The 14,569-nt window shown below is 38.6% G+C and overlaps 1 protein-coding gene across 1 annotated transcript in view; it reads right to left on the bottom strand.

Moving 5' to 3' along the window:
* SYNE1 (spectrin repeat containing nuclear envelope protein 1) overlaps positions 1-14,569 on the bottom strand; it is a 483,717-nt gene that overhangs the window by 210,381 nt on the left and 258,767 nt on the right. Inside the window, exons 64-71 of the mRNA XM_077812159.1 lie at positions 11,918-12,235; positions 11,332-11,487; positions 10,038-10,208; positions 8,590-8,916; positions 5,431-5,583; positions 3,946-4,113; positions 2,574-2,750; positions 449-595 (exon numbers count right to left, since the gene is read on the bottom strand). Coding sequence (XP_077668285.1) covers positions 449-595; positions 2,574-2,750; positions 3,946-4,113; positions 5,431-5,583; positions 8,590-8,916; positions 10,038-10,208; positions 11,332-11,487; positions 11,918-12,235 — 1,617 coding nt within the window. The remainder of the gene's footprint in view (positions 1-448; positions 596-2,573; positions 2,751-3,945; positions 4,114-5,430; positions 5,584-8,589; positions 8,917-10,037; positions 10,209-11,331; positions 11,488-11,917; positions 12,236-14,569) is intronic.

Raw genomic sequence — 14,569 nt, forward strand, 5'->3', positions numbered from 1 at the left:
AAAATTTTCCCCTGACACCACTATGCGCCAATGATACCACTGTAATGGGGCTGGTACAAGAACATATATAGACAGATGGGTGGCTAGGCAGACAGGGAAACTCAGTGTTAAGCTCTACAATGAAATCTCTGAGCATGTTTATTGAGTTGCTCAACTTTATGTTCAAATATCTTATTTTCACTTATGATGCTGGGCTAGCAAGAGTCACACAGTCCTAGGATTGAGTAGGTGCATGGTGCCTAAAACTGCATTATGCTGCCCCTAGTGCATGAACATTTAACCCTTGGAACTGGGAGTAGTCAGTGAGGCTCTGAAGTTTCCATGAGTGAAGAGCCACAGAGGCAGTTTTCTGCTAATATTAAGCACTTACTTGGATTCACACCAAAAAGGATAATTGAGTGTATAAACCCAGTTTGCTCAAAATGTTGCTCATGTGCACAACTTTTACCTGCTTAACTGCATCCGCCAGGCTGAAAGGTGGCCACATGCTTGGTTTTAACTCTGGCTGAACTGTAGAGAGCCAAGCCTGACACTGTTGTAGAGTATCCTGATGGTTAACATGCTTCTGGAGTTCATGTTCCAAACTCTGGCACACCTAGAATAAAAAGAACAGTAAGGTCATTGACACTTCTGACACTGATATAAAAGAAACGAAGAGAATATAAAATGCAGGTCTCTGAAACGCCAACCAAGCTGTATTTTTCAGATATTAGGTAAAATTTTCAAGAGAGACTAAGGGCTTGTCTACACGGTGCCTGCACCATGGTGCGCTAACTGGCCCATGGTGGAACTTGCTGGCAAGCACTAGAAGTTTCCCTAGTGCACATTAAATTCTCTAATCTTATTCAAACTTCAGATGCTTTAAAAAACACGAAATCAGTCTAGTATAACATCCAGAATATCCTGTTTTTGTACTTCAGCTACATCACATTCTAGAAATATAATGTAATATACCTTAATTGAATAGGATGAGGCAATTTCACACACTTTTCAGGGAGTTTAGATTAATAACTCTGAATGGCGATGACTGCTGCTTATTTGGCATGTCCATATTTATTTTTCTTAATGGGAAAGCATATGCTACTGTCAATTTCTTTAATGATGCTTAATTAGGTGTTGAAAATTTAAGCTCTGGACTTTTAATAGAGAAATTTTCAAATAAAGGCTTGGTTATGCCTTGTAGATACAAGTCCATCTATGTGGGGAGGGGGCAGTGCAGAGGTTTGGGGGGCATTATGCTTTCTGGAGCAACCCACCATGCCATAGTTAGTTAAATCTACGTAGGGAGTGCATTGCACACTCCCTTTTATGATTGGTCAGATCTGCTGGCACGTACAGAGGCAGAACCCTGGTTCTGCTGCCAGTGGGGACTAGCAGCCCTAACACTGTGGAGTCTTGTGAGAGCAAACCCTGCAGTGGTGTCTCGCCCCGTGAAGTCAGGGGTGCAAGAGGGAGGAAAGCATCTGATGCTCTCACCGTGTCTTGGACACTTGAGGAGGAAACAGACACTGTGTAGCCCAGAGATTTTAGGAGGGAAAAAAAAACAGAGATGGAATGAAGTGATTATTAGGTTGTTTTTGTATCTTTATTCATTACTTTTCATTTTATGTCTTTTCTGCGCGCGCGCAGACAGCACACACCCCCCCCCGCACCTTTTTAAAGAAAATGTCCCTTTCTGCTAACTGCATCAACAGGATGGCCGAGCTAAGACTCTTCTATTGTGCCAGGGAAGATAGACAATTTCCTAGCACATCATCAGTTGCTAGTGACGGATGTTCCTAAACTGCTGGGACTAAGTATGAAGTTCACCCCAATGAAGAGGACTCCACACAAGGTTGTCTTAATAGGGGTGAATTTCACTCTAAAAAGAATTGAAACAGACTTCACTACTGCCCCAATCCTGTGAAGAATTACCAACATATTTCACTTTACCCACTGTGAACAATTCCATTGAGTTCACTGGGACAACTCATACTGCGTAAAGTGAAGCGAGTGGGCAAGTGTTTGCAGAATCTGGGCCTATATGACTCAATCTAAACCTAAGCTTGCTTAAAACAAATAAACTTCAATAGAACTTCGACCTCAGCTGATTTTTAACACCTTTTATTATATACTGCATGGAGCTATACATGTGGATTTTATTTATTTATTTAGCCAAACTTAACCTTTATGCTTTAATAATAAAATATAGTCAAACTCTTTTTCTAAAATTTGATGAAAAAACTTAGTCCCTTCCTGGATGGAGACCATGTTTCTCTGATTTTATATTAATAATACATTTGCATACCCCTGTAAATAGGGATTTTAAATCAATCTGGGCTTATGTGGAGAACAAATTATGACAAAAAATGGCCACTTTAATCAATTTATCTGTAGCATAAGGAATGGTGACACAGTTACATTAGTAACATGTAGAGTCAGTTTTTAAACAATTTAATGAAACATCAAATTATTTCAGAAATTCTAATACATTATTCCCATCCTGCACAGAATTATTACAATACTGTACATAACCAGCATGTTGCTTATAGTTATATCTGATATACATTGTTGAAAAAAAAAAAAAGACTTACTCTCTGAGCTGTGCTACATATGGCTGAATAACTGTCTTTTGTCCCCTGCAGATGGGTTTGTGTGTTTTGCTTAAATTTTGCTTGATGATGTTCTGCACATCGATTGATCAAATAGTCACCTTTATTTTTAAGGCTGTTCAAATGGTCTTCAAATCCTGCAATCTCTTCCATCATTGCCTAAAAAAAAAAGTTAAAAAAACCCATAAAGAAATACTTCGATAGTAAAACCACTTCCGAGTGATGACTTCTCAAAGAAACTCATATGCTTAAATATTTTTCTTAAATGTATTTGTGATTAGATTTCATGAGAAAACGGTTATGTTCCAGCTATTAGACTGTACAATCTGTCTTAAAGCCTTTGTCACCCAAGAGATCCTAGTCTGTCACTTAATCAACAGAATACAGCAAATTCACATACATAGGTATCCTCTAGACATATTACAAACATCTTAAATGAACCAACATGATGTGCTTTGTCCTAAATTGAGTAACTTTCATTTTTCCTTGTCAACAGTCCATCTCTGTTGCTGCTTATTTGAACACGTCATTTACTCAGTAAAAATAAAAAATATTACTCCAGCAATTCCCCATCTCAGTTCTGGAGCTGTTCACCCCTTTTTCATGTCAAATCTAATATTAGAGTCAGATTTTGATGTTGACAGTAATTGATCCAAAAGTGGTCCCATTAAGAACAATGCATGAAATCCTAGCCCCATTGATGTAAATAGGAATTATGCCATTGACTTCAAGGGAACCAGGATTTCACACAATGAAACTATTTAAGGAGTAACATACTAACCAAAATAAGTTAGGACATCATTATCTGGTCCATAGTTTGAAGGCATTTTGAGGCAAGGATTTTGACTCTGTTTAACTTCAGTGTGTACTAACCACGGCAGTGGGTTGCTAGCAATAATTATGCCTTCCATGAGAGTATTTGAGGGTATTTTACAACCTAATAACAAGAGAGAATTATAATACAAACTCTTCTAAAAACTAGGAGGTTTTTGTCCTCCCAAGAGTCAGGAATCAATAGTGTCCCAGGGCAGGAGGGCCCAGCTCTGCCTCTCGAGGTCTATTTCTTCTCAGCATGAAATAGAGAAAATCAAATACAAAATTAAGACATATATACATAAATTTCACATTATGTCACTGCTGCTCACTGAAGGTGACATGAATCAGAAACACACTGATCTGGATGTAGACAGTGAGTGCATCAAGTTATTCTTGTTAACCCAGTCAATGTTACAGATATTCAAGTAAGTACAGAAAAGGGTGATAAAGTTACAGCTCCAGAACTGAGATGGGGAATTGCTGGAGTAATATTTTTTATTTTTACTGAGTAAATGACGTGTTCAAACACAAGACCTACCTTGTGGTTGGCTAGTTGCTGAGTTATTATTTCTACGCTGCTGCTCTCCATAAGGTCAGGAGTGACCAGCCTGCTGGACATCTGTAACAACCACTTTTCCACTTCTTGTAAGTCACTGTTATAATCTTCATGCTCTTTTACTTTCACCTCCAAGCTTTCAACATGTGCCTGTGGGACCGTATAAACCGAAATACAATTTTAAAGACACTTACAAGAGAAAGGATGTCAAAAGTTGCTTTGAAACCTGAAAAGTTACTAAGAGACTGATCCTGCAAACTATTTATTCATAGGAGTAGTGCTTATAGGTCTAGACCACAATGAACACATCAGAAGAACTTCTTGCATCAGTATGGGTTGGGCACAATTTTAAAAAAAGTACAAAAATATTAATGATAAAGAAAATTGAGGGTTTTTTTTAAAAGGGCGACTATCAACTTGAAAAGTAGTTAATCCTTGTCACTTACAGTAATCACACACGTTACTTGTAATTACAGTAGAAAAAACAACAGACAAGAATGTTACTTTTAAAATGATAGTGTCCTTTTAAAATATATTTTACTGTGGATTTTTTTCTGTTTAAATTCATGTATATATGCTAGAGTTGAAATCACCCAGGTTGCCAAAAAACAAATCTAACACAATAAAAATCATTCAGAGAAGCATCATTTTGTTCCTGTAAATTATAACTCAAACAAAACAAAACGACATCCACAAATTTGGTTCTCTCTTTGTCCGCCAGGGGAAGGTGGAATAGCAATTAAAGGGACACTATACAGTTTTACTGTAGCTTAGTACTGTTGGAGGCATCACCTGTGAAGAGCTTTAGGAATAACACATTATATAGATATAGATATATCAGCATTACATTTTCAAAATATTATATACTCATTAACTAATTAATTAAAATTACTTAAGTAAATTTTCCTTTGTGATCTCAGCCATGCCTAGCTTGTGAGATCTGGCAGGAACACAGTACAAGGTGATGTGATTCAAGGACATTTTTACTTTTGAAGTGTCATTTACTCAGGAAACTATTTTTATGCAATGAGATGATTCAACACACATCTGTGCCTTGTGCTTGTCTGAGAACTCCTTTGCTAAGTCTCTAAGGTCATAGGCTCATTCCTGATAGAGTTGGCCCACTCTTCAAGTTCAGAGTGGTCACTGATATCTTTTAACCACTCTCCTTTAAGCAGTAAGTTTCAAGAGGAGACCTCTCCCCTAGTACCTCAATACTCATTTGAGCTTTCCTTGTGATATTTACTTAAGTAATAATTTACCTCACTGCAGAGAGCTCACACGAGACCCAGTGCACCTTGTAAACCCCACATAAAGGGGGCTTTTGCCAGCCCTCTGCATTGGGATAAAATGTCACCCACAGGAAAAAACCTCAACCCTTTAAACTGGAAAAAAACAAAAACATTTCTCATATTGTGCGTTAGTGATATGAAAGGATCCCACAGGTCCTTTGCTGATTTCTTTTACCTTTGCCACATTGCAGAGTTCCTGGTAATTGGCCTGAAGTTTCTGAATGTTGTCCCCTAAAGTAACGTCATGCACAAGTTCAAGAAGGGCTTCTCCTTTTTCAGTCACTGATTTTATCGAAGGCTCGTGGGACAGCACCGTCTGTTGTACTGACTACAGGTGCAAGCATTATAGTGAAAAAATATACTGTAAACAGAATATGGTAAGATCGCTTCCCTTAAATTCCAGGCTCAGAGAGTCCCCTCTAATCATGAAGCTCCCCCTTCTCCTACAGTAGAGGGCGCAGCCACCTCTGCGGCACTATCCTTCCCCCCCGCCAGGGCTGTATTATTTTTTCCTTGGAGCCCCCTCAGGAATTCTAGGGGCAGTTACAATAAGAAAGTGAGCATGTGTGTGTGGGGGAGGTGGAGGCCGCAAGTGCTAGAGGCCAGAGCTGGTGCAGCAGCAGAGTGCCTCTGAGCACATGGCTATAACCTGCAGGTTTGGGGATGGACCCCACGGCCTTTTCCAGGAGATAAACTCCATCCCCCTTAATGGGATGATGCAAGGGGAATCTCTACAAAGGGACACGATCTGGTCAACTGTCCCCTTATTCCTGCCTTTTTAAAAACAACAAATGAAACAATGGCAGTGTGTGCACATGATGTCAGATATTGGCTTCCTGTAGTGATGCCTGAGAGTCACAAGCAACATCTGCAGCCCTGTGGTGCGTTACAAAGACACTAATAAGGTGGGTGATTTGTATTGTTGTTGCAATTTTTATTTTTGCAGAGTTATTATCTTGGTACAATGGTAAATGTTAAAAAACTATTTTTGTTTGCAATGTAGTTGTAGCTGTGTTGGATATTAGAGACATAAGCTAAGATAATATTTTTTATTGGACCAACTTCTGTTGGTGAGAAAGACAAGCTTTTCAGCTTACATAGAGCTCTTCCTCAGGTCTGGGAAACATACTCAGACCCTGCCAGAACAACAGATGCAAAACCTGTAGACATCTCTCCACTATGACGATGATCAACACCACTGACAACACACCATTCAAGATCCATGTGTCATACCTATCACAACATGTGGTGCACATCATCCAGTGCCTGACATACCCCAGTAACTATACGGGTGAAATCACACTCACTATGCTCTTGAATAAACTCACACAGGAAAATGATAATAGACAAAAACACCCTTATCACCTGTGGGCGAACATTTTTCACAAAACTATCACTCTTTATCTGACCTCTTAGTCCTTATTCTCAAAGAAAAACTGCACAACACTTTCAAAAGATGAGCCTGGGAGCTTAACTTTGTAACTTTGCTAGACGCTAAAAATCATGGACTGAACAGACATTGGATTTATGGCTTATTACAACAATCTGTAACCCATTAACAACCCCCTACATCAACTGCCTTTTTTTCCACTCTCCCTTCCTTCCCTCCTTATGACTGAAGGGATATTAACAAGCCACTTCACCTTGAATGGTCCCTTGAAATATGTGTTAACTACTGTGATAAACAATCTGATCCACTACTTTGTGGACTGGTCAATAGTAGAAAATTAGATAGTAAAACCAATCTCGGTCAAGGATGTGAAAAATCTACACCCTAGAGTGGGAATGTTAAACCTACCTAAGTCCCCATTTATACAGCGTTAGGTAGATGGAAGAATTTTTCTATTAACCTAGCTACTGCCTCTCAGGGAGGTGGATTACTGACAGGAGAATCCCTCTCTCTGTTCCACTGTGCCATTATAAGTGTAGACATACCCTGAGTATGTTTCCCAGGCCTGAAGAAGGGCTCAAAAGCTTGTGTCTCTCACCAACAGACACTGGTCTAATAAAAGATATTTCCTCACCCACCCTGTCTCTTTAGAACTATTTTAATTCTTAATATTTTTATAATGCTTTTAAAATTAAAAGCATTGGAGCCTACAATCTCCCATGTCAACTAAACTGGAACTTTCAGTTTCAGGTTTAGTTTACAAAATAAAATAATATAATATAAAATAAAATAACATCTCAGAAGAGTTCTCAATTGTGCATCTTTTGTCTCAGACCGACACAGGCTGGAATTTTTCAGACCATTTAATAGATCAACAGGTATTTTAAATTAGCCAAATGTGTGGCATGGCCAAATTCTGCTTTCAGCTACATCAGCATAAATCCAGAGTAACCCCACTGACATTAGTGTATTGCGGAACAAAATTTGGCTCAATTCATTGTATCATTACACCTATAAAACTAGTAGACTGATGAGAAGGAGTTTGCATGCCTTCAATATTCAGGGTTAAAATCAGAGGCAATACAAACAACTGCATGCAGTACATTATCTACATTAGCATGTATCGCTAGGTGAAAACTTATGCACTTCAGGAATACAAAGGAAAGGTGCAACAGAAGGTGTGTAATTTAGATCCCGAGTAGGGGAAGCTAAATGAGGAAATGTGTAACTTACACACATTACTCTTGTAATTTACACACAGAGGTGGCAGTGTGTAGTCGGAAAAGCACTAATTAGAGGTGTATCTTGATTTCCTTTTCACCCTCCTATTAGTTGCTTTCCCTGCTACATCCTTGCCCTTCCATTCCCCACGATGTTTTAAACTGTAACAACTTCTATGAGTTACCACCATATAATTTACACCATCATTTATGTCACCTCTGAATTTGGCCCTCAGTTTTCAGGTTAATTCTCATTATCTTTGTTGTAAATAGTACCATATATAGCACTATAACCTATTTTCCATTCTACAGAAAACTTAAATATAGCAAGAAAACAAAGAGGAGCATAAGGAGGCAATGTCAGCTGTGACAGAAAAGTTCCAGAAGACTGCAGGTCAAATTCTATTGTCACTTAAACTAGTTTAAATCCAGAATAACTATTGATATCAGTGGAGTTACTCCATACTTATTCCATGTAAATGAGAACAAAAATTGGACCCAGGTGGGTAACCTTCAAACATGGAGAACTTATTATGGCACCCAAATTCCACATTTGGATGCTTACACTGGCTCTTTGGCACAGATACTATGCATTTATGATTTGAGCATCCAGATAAGGGATCTCATGGAATCTATTAAGGCCCCCACAGCTGAAAACTTGGACCTCAAGGACTTCTAGCTCAAAACTTCATTCATACAATGGAGTCACAGCATCAATTCTTACCTTGTATTTGGATAACTGGGCCTTCTTCTCATATAATTCAGTTTTCGGCTCCACTTGAGTGTGCAATATGGCTTGGTACTCTGTAAGCCACTGAGTCTGTGCCTTGTACTTGTCTGAGAATTCCTTTGACAACTGGAGGCACTTCTCTAAGGCCATATGCTCCTTCCTGACAGAGCTGGCCAGCTCTTCAAGCTGCTCCATGTAATCACCAGTCTCTTTCCTTAACTGGTCAGCTTTATTTCCCTCCATGTATTTAATAGCCCGATCACCTTTCTCACGGGCAGATTTCAGCAAATTGTGGCCTACATCCATGTCACGCAAAAGAAGCTGTAAAGGAAAATATGGAGATTAACAGAGAAAGCAGACTGAGTCTTTTTCCCTTTCATTTTCCTTTGTTTTAATTTTTATGTCAAAGAGATGCTAGTAGCAATGTCTTTTTCAAACTATCGAGGCCAAAGAGATTGAGCAAACTTCTCACTGCTAGGGATAGGGAAAAGCTTGCACTTGTGCTGTTCATGCTGTAATTCAACACAATATTGCCAACTGAGGATCCGGACTTCTCTCTCCAAGACTATCAGCTCATCACTTTTCATAATCAAGAAATTCACTTTAAAAGAGATAACTAAACAGTTCAAATTCACTGTACTGTTTTATTGCAATACAATGAATGCTGACAGTAGACGTAGTGTGAATACTACATGGTTTATCACTTTGGTCAATATTTCAAAAGCTGGCTTAAGTGGAACAGATACAAGAAAATATAATTCTTTCATTCTCCACTGCTTATTAAGCATGGCTAATGGGAAAAACAAAACAGTGTGCATCTCAGAAAGGAATTAAAGCTTTCGTTAAAGATACAATGTTTTAAAACCACGTAATAGAAATCAGCCAGAGGTGGTGAAATTTCAGGAGTTGAACTAGGAAATTTTATTTATGGAGTTTGTCAAATACAAAGTGCACAAGATAAGGTGGAATAGTTGAAAGCTGTTCTTTGGCATAGTAGGTTTAAATATTGCAAGGAGACTGAGGAATTCATTTACAGCTCTGAGGTAAAGTGTGAGTTTTACCACTGGGTTAGTTCAGTGGGAGGAAAGGAAAAGTTTTGTACCCCACAATACATTTCTATAATAAAATTTATACCACATGATTATTTGGGTATCTTTTATTTTAAACTAAATCAAAATATAAACACCCTCTATTAGAAGAATGGGATTAAGATGAATTTCACTATGAAGAGTTACCAAACTATTAATCCAATGTCATCAAACTCCACACACTAGGAGAACATCAAATTTTACACCCAATGTTTGCTATGCTGTTAACTACTCTGGACTGTTGGAATCAGAATTATGAGTAACTGGAGGTACACTATTAAATGTGGACTAGTGTATGTGACTTAACTCATGAAGAAAAATGATTAACAAATCCCAAGTTCAAGTGTACTGTACCTCTAGTTTCTGCATTTTCTTCTCCATTGCTGTTTTATCCACTACATCAGTCTTGGTTACCACATTTTTTAAGTTCTGGCTAGTGGCTCCATACCAATCTGTGTAAGTGCAGAAAGCTAATTCTGACTCCTCCATACTTCGAATCTCTTCTTCCAGGAACTTTATTTGTTCCTTCAAACAAATGTTGGAAACAGAAAATGAAATGCTTATCATTGTCCATTTCTTGACAAGAGAACGTTTAATAAAAGCAACAAAATACTATTTTATGAAAGAATCATCAATTTACGAAGTTCATTGACTTGTAATTCATTCCTTTTATATCCACCAGATAATTGTTCTCATGGGGATTTTCTGTATTCTCTTTTCAACATGTGTGTATAGCAATCACTAATGTTAAAATGGAGTAATATTTTAGCACTAAAGGGGGAGGGTACAGGTGATAAAATTCTATTTTATATTTTTAAGTGAATTTAGGCCTGGTTTACACTAGGAAATTATGTAGGTGAAACATGCACACCCCTGAACAACACAGTTAAACTGACCTAACTCCCAGCGTAGACAGTTCTAGGTTGCTGGGATAATTCTTCCATTGACAAAGCTATCGTCTCTTGGGGACCTGAGGTAACTATCCGGACAAGAGGAACTCTCCTGTGGGCATAGGTAACATCTTCACCGAAGCACTGAAGTGGTGCAGCTGTGCCGCTGCAGTGTTTTAAGTGTAGATGTACGCTTAGTGATTGTGAGAGGTGTCAGATTGAAAGTACCATAATCTGAAGTGATCTGCAAGATGGACCTTGCCAGTTCACATTTCCCCACAACGCCCTACCAATGCGCCTCCATGACAACCTGAAGGCACTTCTCTAAAATTCATTCAATGTCCATGCACACTGAACCCTCAAGTTGCCTGTTGGGACTGCCAAGAGAGGTATCAGTCCGTATCTCCTGTGAGAATATTTTTTGTGATGTAGATAACTTACACAAACTGTCTATAGGAAAACAGAATCAGACTACCAACACATTTCACACAGATTGTTTAACACCCATGACATGGTGACAATTTATGATTACTGCAGAAGTTGGCCGAAAGGTCTGTTTCCTATTAACAATGCCCAGATCCATCTAGCCCACTGAAATCTAGAGAGGGGAGGGTTCTTGTATGTGCACATTATATGATTTGAGGATTCTATATCAATGAATAATTTGTGGTAACCATGGCCAATAAATAATACCTACCTGTGTCACCCCCTTTGCTGACATTGCATAATATTATAATGAATGAATTACCATTACTTACCAGTACATGAAGGATCAGAGCTTGGTACCGAGAGGTAAGCTGGGTAGCTTGATTTCCCATTCTACTGGTGGTATGACTTTCCTCCAGGATTTGCTGAGCTAATGCCCCAACTTCTTCAACATCATCTTTGTAGATTGTTATTTCTTCATGCCACTTCTGAGACAAAGAAGACAGACATTATCAAGTTGTATGTGATTACAACCATGTATCTTAACACTGGAAATGTAGTTGTTTACTCTGATCAGTACAGCAGAGACAGTCAACAGTGTGATGGGAGAGTGTGCTGGATTCAATTCTGGTTCCCTCATCAAGAAAAGAGTTGAACAGATTCCAGTTCCAGGACCAAACTCTTCTTTCAGTTGTGCCAATGCACTCTACAGGCCAATTAAATTCCAGATCCCACACTGAGATTACAGCTCTGGCAAAATCATCTCTTCACCTGTAAGCGGAGCAAGTTTGATCTAGACTCCCTGAGAGACAATGGCAATGTCGTATTTACAGGCATTTTTCATAGTAGAACTACACTGTAATGTATACACCATGTGTGATATATACAGTGTTGCTCAAATAGATGGACAGTCATTACCTTCATTTGCTGTAGCTGCATCTCCTTTGTTGCTCTCTCAGACTGCCGCCCGGTCCTGATATTAACTTTCTCCTCCAGGGTCTTAAGCCAGTCATCTACCTTCTGAAACTTTTTCTCCATTAACCTCAGTCTATTCAGAGTGGTGTTTAGCTGGGTCCTGGCCTCAGAAAGCCTGTACTGGTAAACTTGCCAATCCTGTCGCATGGACTCCAGTGCTCTGTCTTCTATCTGGGGTATGCCCCAAGATATCACCTCCTCCCTGCCATGGAGCACTGCATTTAGTAATGCCTGTCCCTCTGCACAATTGACCTGTAGTTCCTGCAAGTGTACAATTACAGGGATAACATCTTCACATGTTTTACACTAACAGTGGTTAGCATGTTTTGCAGAGTAGATAAAACCCTAGCTCCAAACTCCCTTTGACTTCAATGGAGCCATGACATGACCCAGTGTATTTAAAGTTGAGTACCTTATACCACTTCAGTGGTAGTCTGGTTGTGAACATCTTAACTAATCCAGCCTGGCAGAGATTTTACTTGACACAATCACTAGTGTTGCTCAATGAATTAAGGGATACATTTATGGCCAAAATGTGCTATATGTTCCTCCCTTAGCTGCTGAGCTGATCATAACTTCCAAAACATTTGTCATCTTTGTTGGCATGGGCACTTGGGATCCCTGAGCCCATTCAGCACATCCTTGAACTCAAGGCTTTTGGGCTGGCAGCCAGGATACTACTAGCTTGCCAATGTGGTAACTTTTAAAACCAAATCTGTTTCATTAGATTCCTGGACCTGTTTTCCATTGCTCTTTGCCAGATGCTTATTTTTGCCCTATGTAGGTAAAAACAGCCACAAAGGGTACCACGTTTTAAAGAAAGTTGATTGAAAAAAAGGCATACAAAATCAGGAAACAGCTGGTTTGGAGATTTATGGCCCAGATTTTTTAGTAATAAATATACCAGTATTTTCCCTGTAAATATTTCATATACAATTACAAACTAATTCCCGGCATCCTTTATAGTTAAGAATTATAACGTGCTGGTTTTTACTCTGTTAGACTGTTGCCAGGTCCTGATATTAACTTTCTCCTCCAGGGTATTAAGCCAGTCTGGTTTTATTTTGAGACTGTGCAATTCAGGTTCGTCATAAATCCATTTGATACCAAAATGGGCTAGCCAAATTACAGAATATGATGGTCCCCAGTTTTCTGATGAAGATATTTGAAACAGAAGACACACTTGGGTTTCTGCTGTTAATTCCGGAACAGAATGAAAATGGTTTTAATAAAAAAGCCAAGAAGGGACCATCTGTTCAAACACTGCACAAGAGAAGAACACAGCAACCTGAAACATATACTTCTTTTCACATTTATTTCTATGGAACAAATATCCCATCCTTAATTTTAAGAAACTTTCCTTCCATGTAAATATTTTTAAAAGTATAATTTTGTAGACAGCATATCCACACTGACTTTAATCCCTTTAAAAATCACGTGTAAGATAGCGGGTATTTCACATTTGCAGCCCTAAATTACAAACTGTCCCACCAACTTTATAAATATGTTATATTTGATTAATACTGTATAGCCCTTTTGTGTTATTGCTAGGTCAAGAACAGGACTAAAAAAAAAAACAACTCTCTCACTCAGTTGCTAAGTCGTGAAAGACTTAAGACTCAATGAACAAAATACTCTCTAATGTGATAGTATGGATTTATTTCAGCTGATTTAGAGAAAAAGTGGTATCATGTTTCATCTTCAGATCCCTTTAGTTCTGGCTTTTAGAACCTGACAGTACTTTACTGTAATACTGTTAACTATATTGTAGACTGAGAGTTGTACGAAGTTTTCCCTTTAAAGACTTAAATTCAGGCCAGATTTACTGCAGTCTGCAAAACTGGGAAAGTTTGGTGTGACTATGGACTTATGGGCTGATATATGGGGTCAACTGGAAGTCACAAAACTCATTCCCTAAAAGTCAAAAGACTTCAACCGGGAGTTGAAAGGCAGCAGGACTGAGCCCACTAGTTGGGTAGCAAATACCTTATACAAAAGAGTCCTTGTGCAAAATGTAAATCAATTAACAAAACCAAAGCCCAAAGTATATTATATCTAGAGATCGAGAAAACTGACCCGTTTCAGTTTGCAGTGGTTTGTGTGAACCACTTGGCCAGTTTTGGTTCATGAAGGCATTGATTCTTTGAGTTCTGAGTTCAAACTACCCCTGAAACTCTAAGAATGACTCAGCTGAAAATGTTAGATTTTACCTGATATTTTTGCTCTACTTCCACTGTATATTTAAATAAAAGAATAGTACCAATAACAACAATAATATAGTCTGAGCCATAAAAAGGAACTGTAAGAAACTGAAGAAAGTCTTTGATGAACCACAATATGTTGAGGAAGAATCAACATGGGTTTGGTAAAGGAAAATCATGCCTCACCACTCTAATAAAATTATTTGAGGATGTCAATAAGCATGTGGACAAGAAGGATCCCCAGTGTACTTGGACCTTCAGAAAGCCTTTGACAAGGTCCCACACCAAAGCCTCTTCAGCAAACTAAGCAGTCATGGGATAAGAGGGAAGGTTCCCTCATGCATCAGTAACTGGTTACAACATAAGAAACAAAGAGTAGGAATAAATGGTCAGT

Source organism: Eretmochelys imbricata, chromosome 3 (genome assembly GCF_965152235.1).
Source record: "Eretmochelys imbricata isolate rEreImb1 chromosome 3, rEreImb1.hap1, whole genome shotgun sequence".
NCBI classification, from domain to species: Eukaryota; Metazoa; Chordata; order Testudines; family Cheloniidae; genus Eretmochelys; species Eretmochelys imbricata.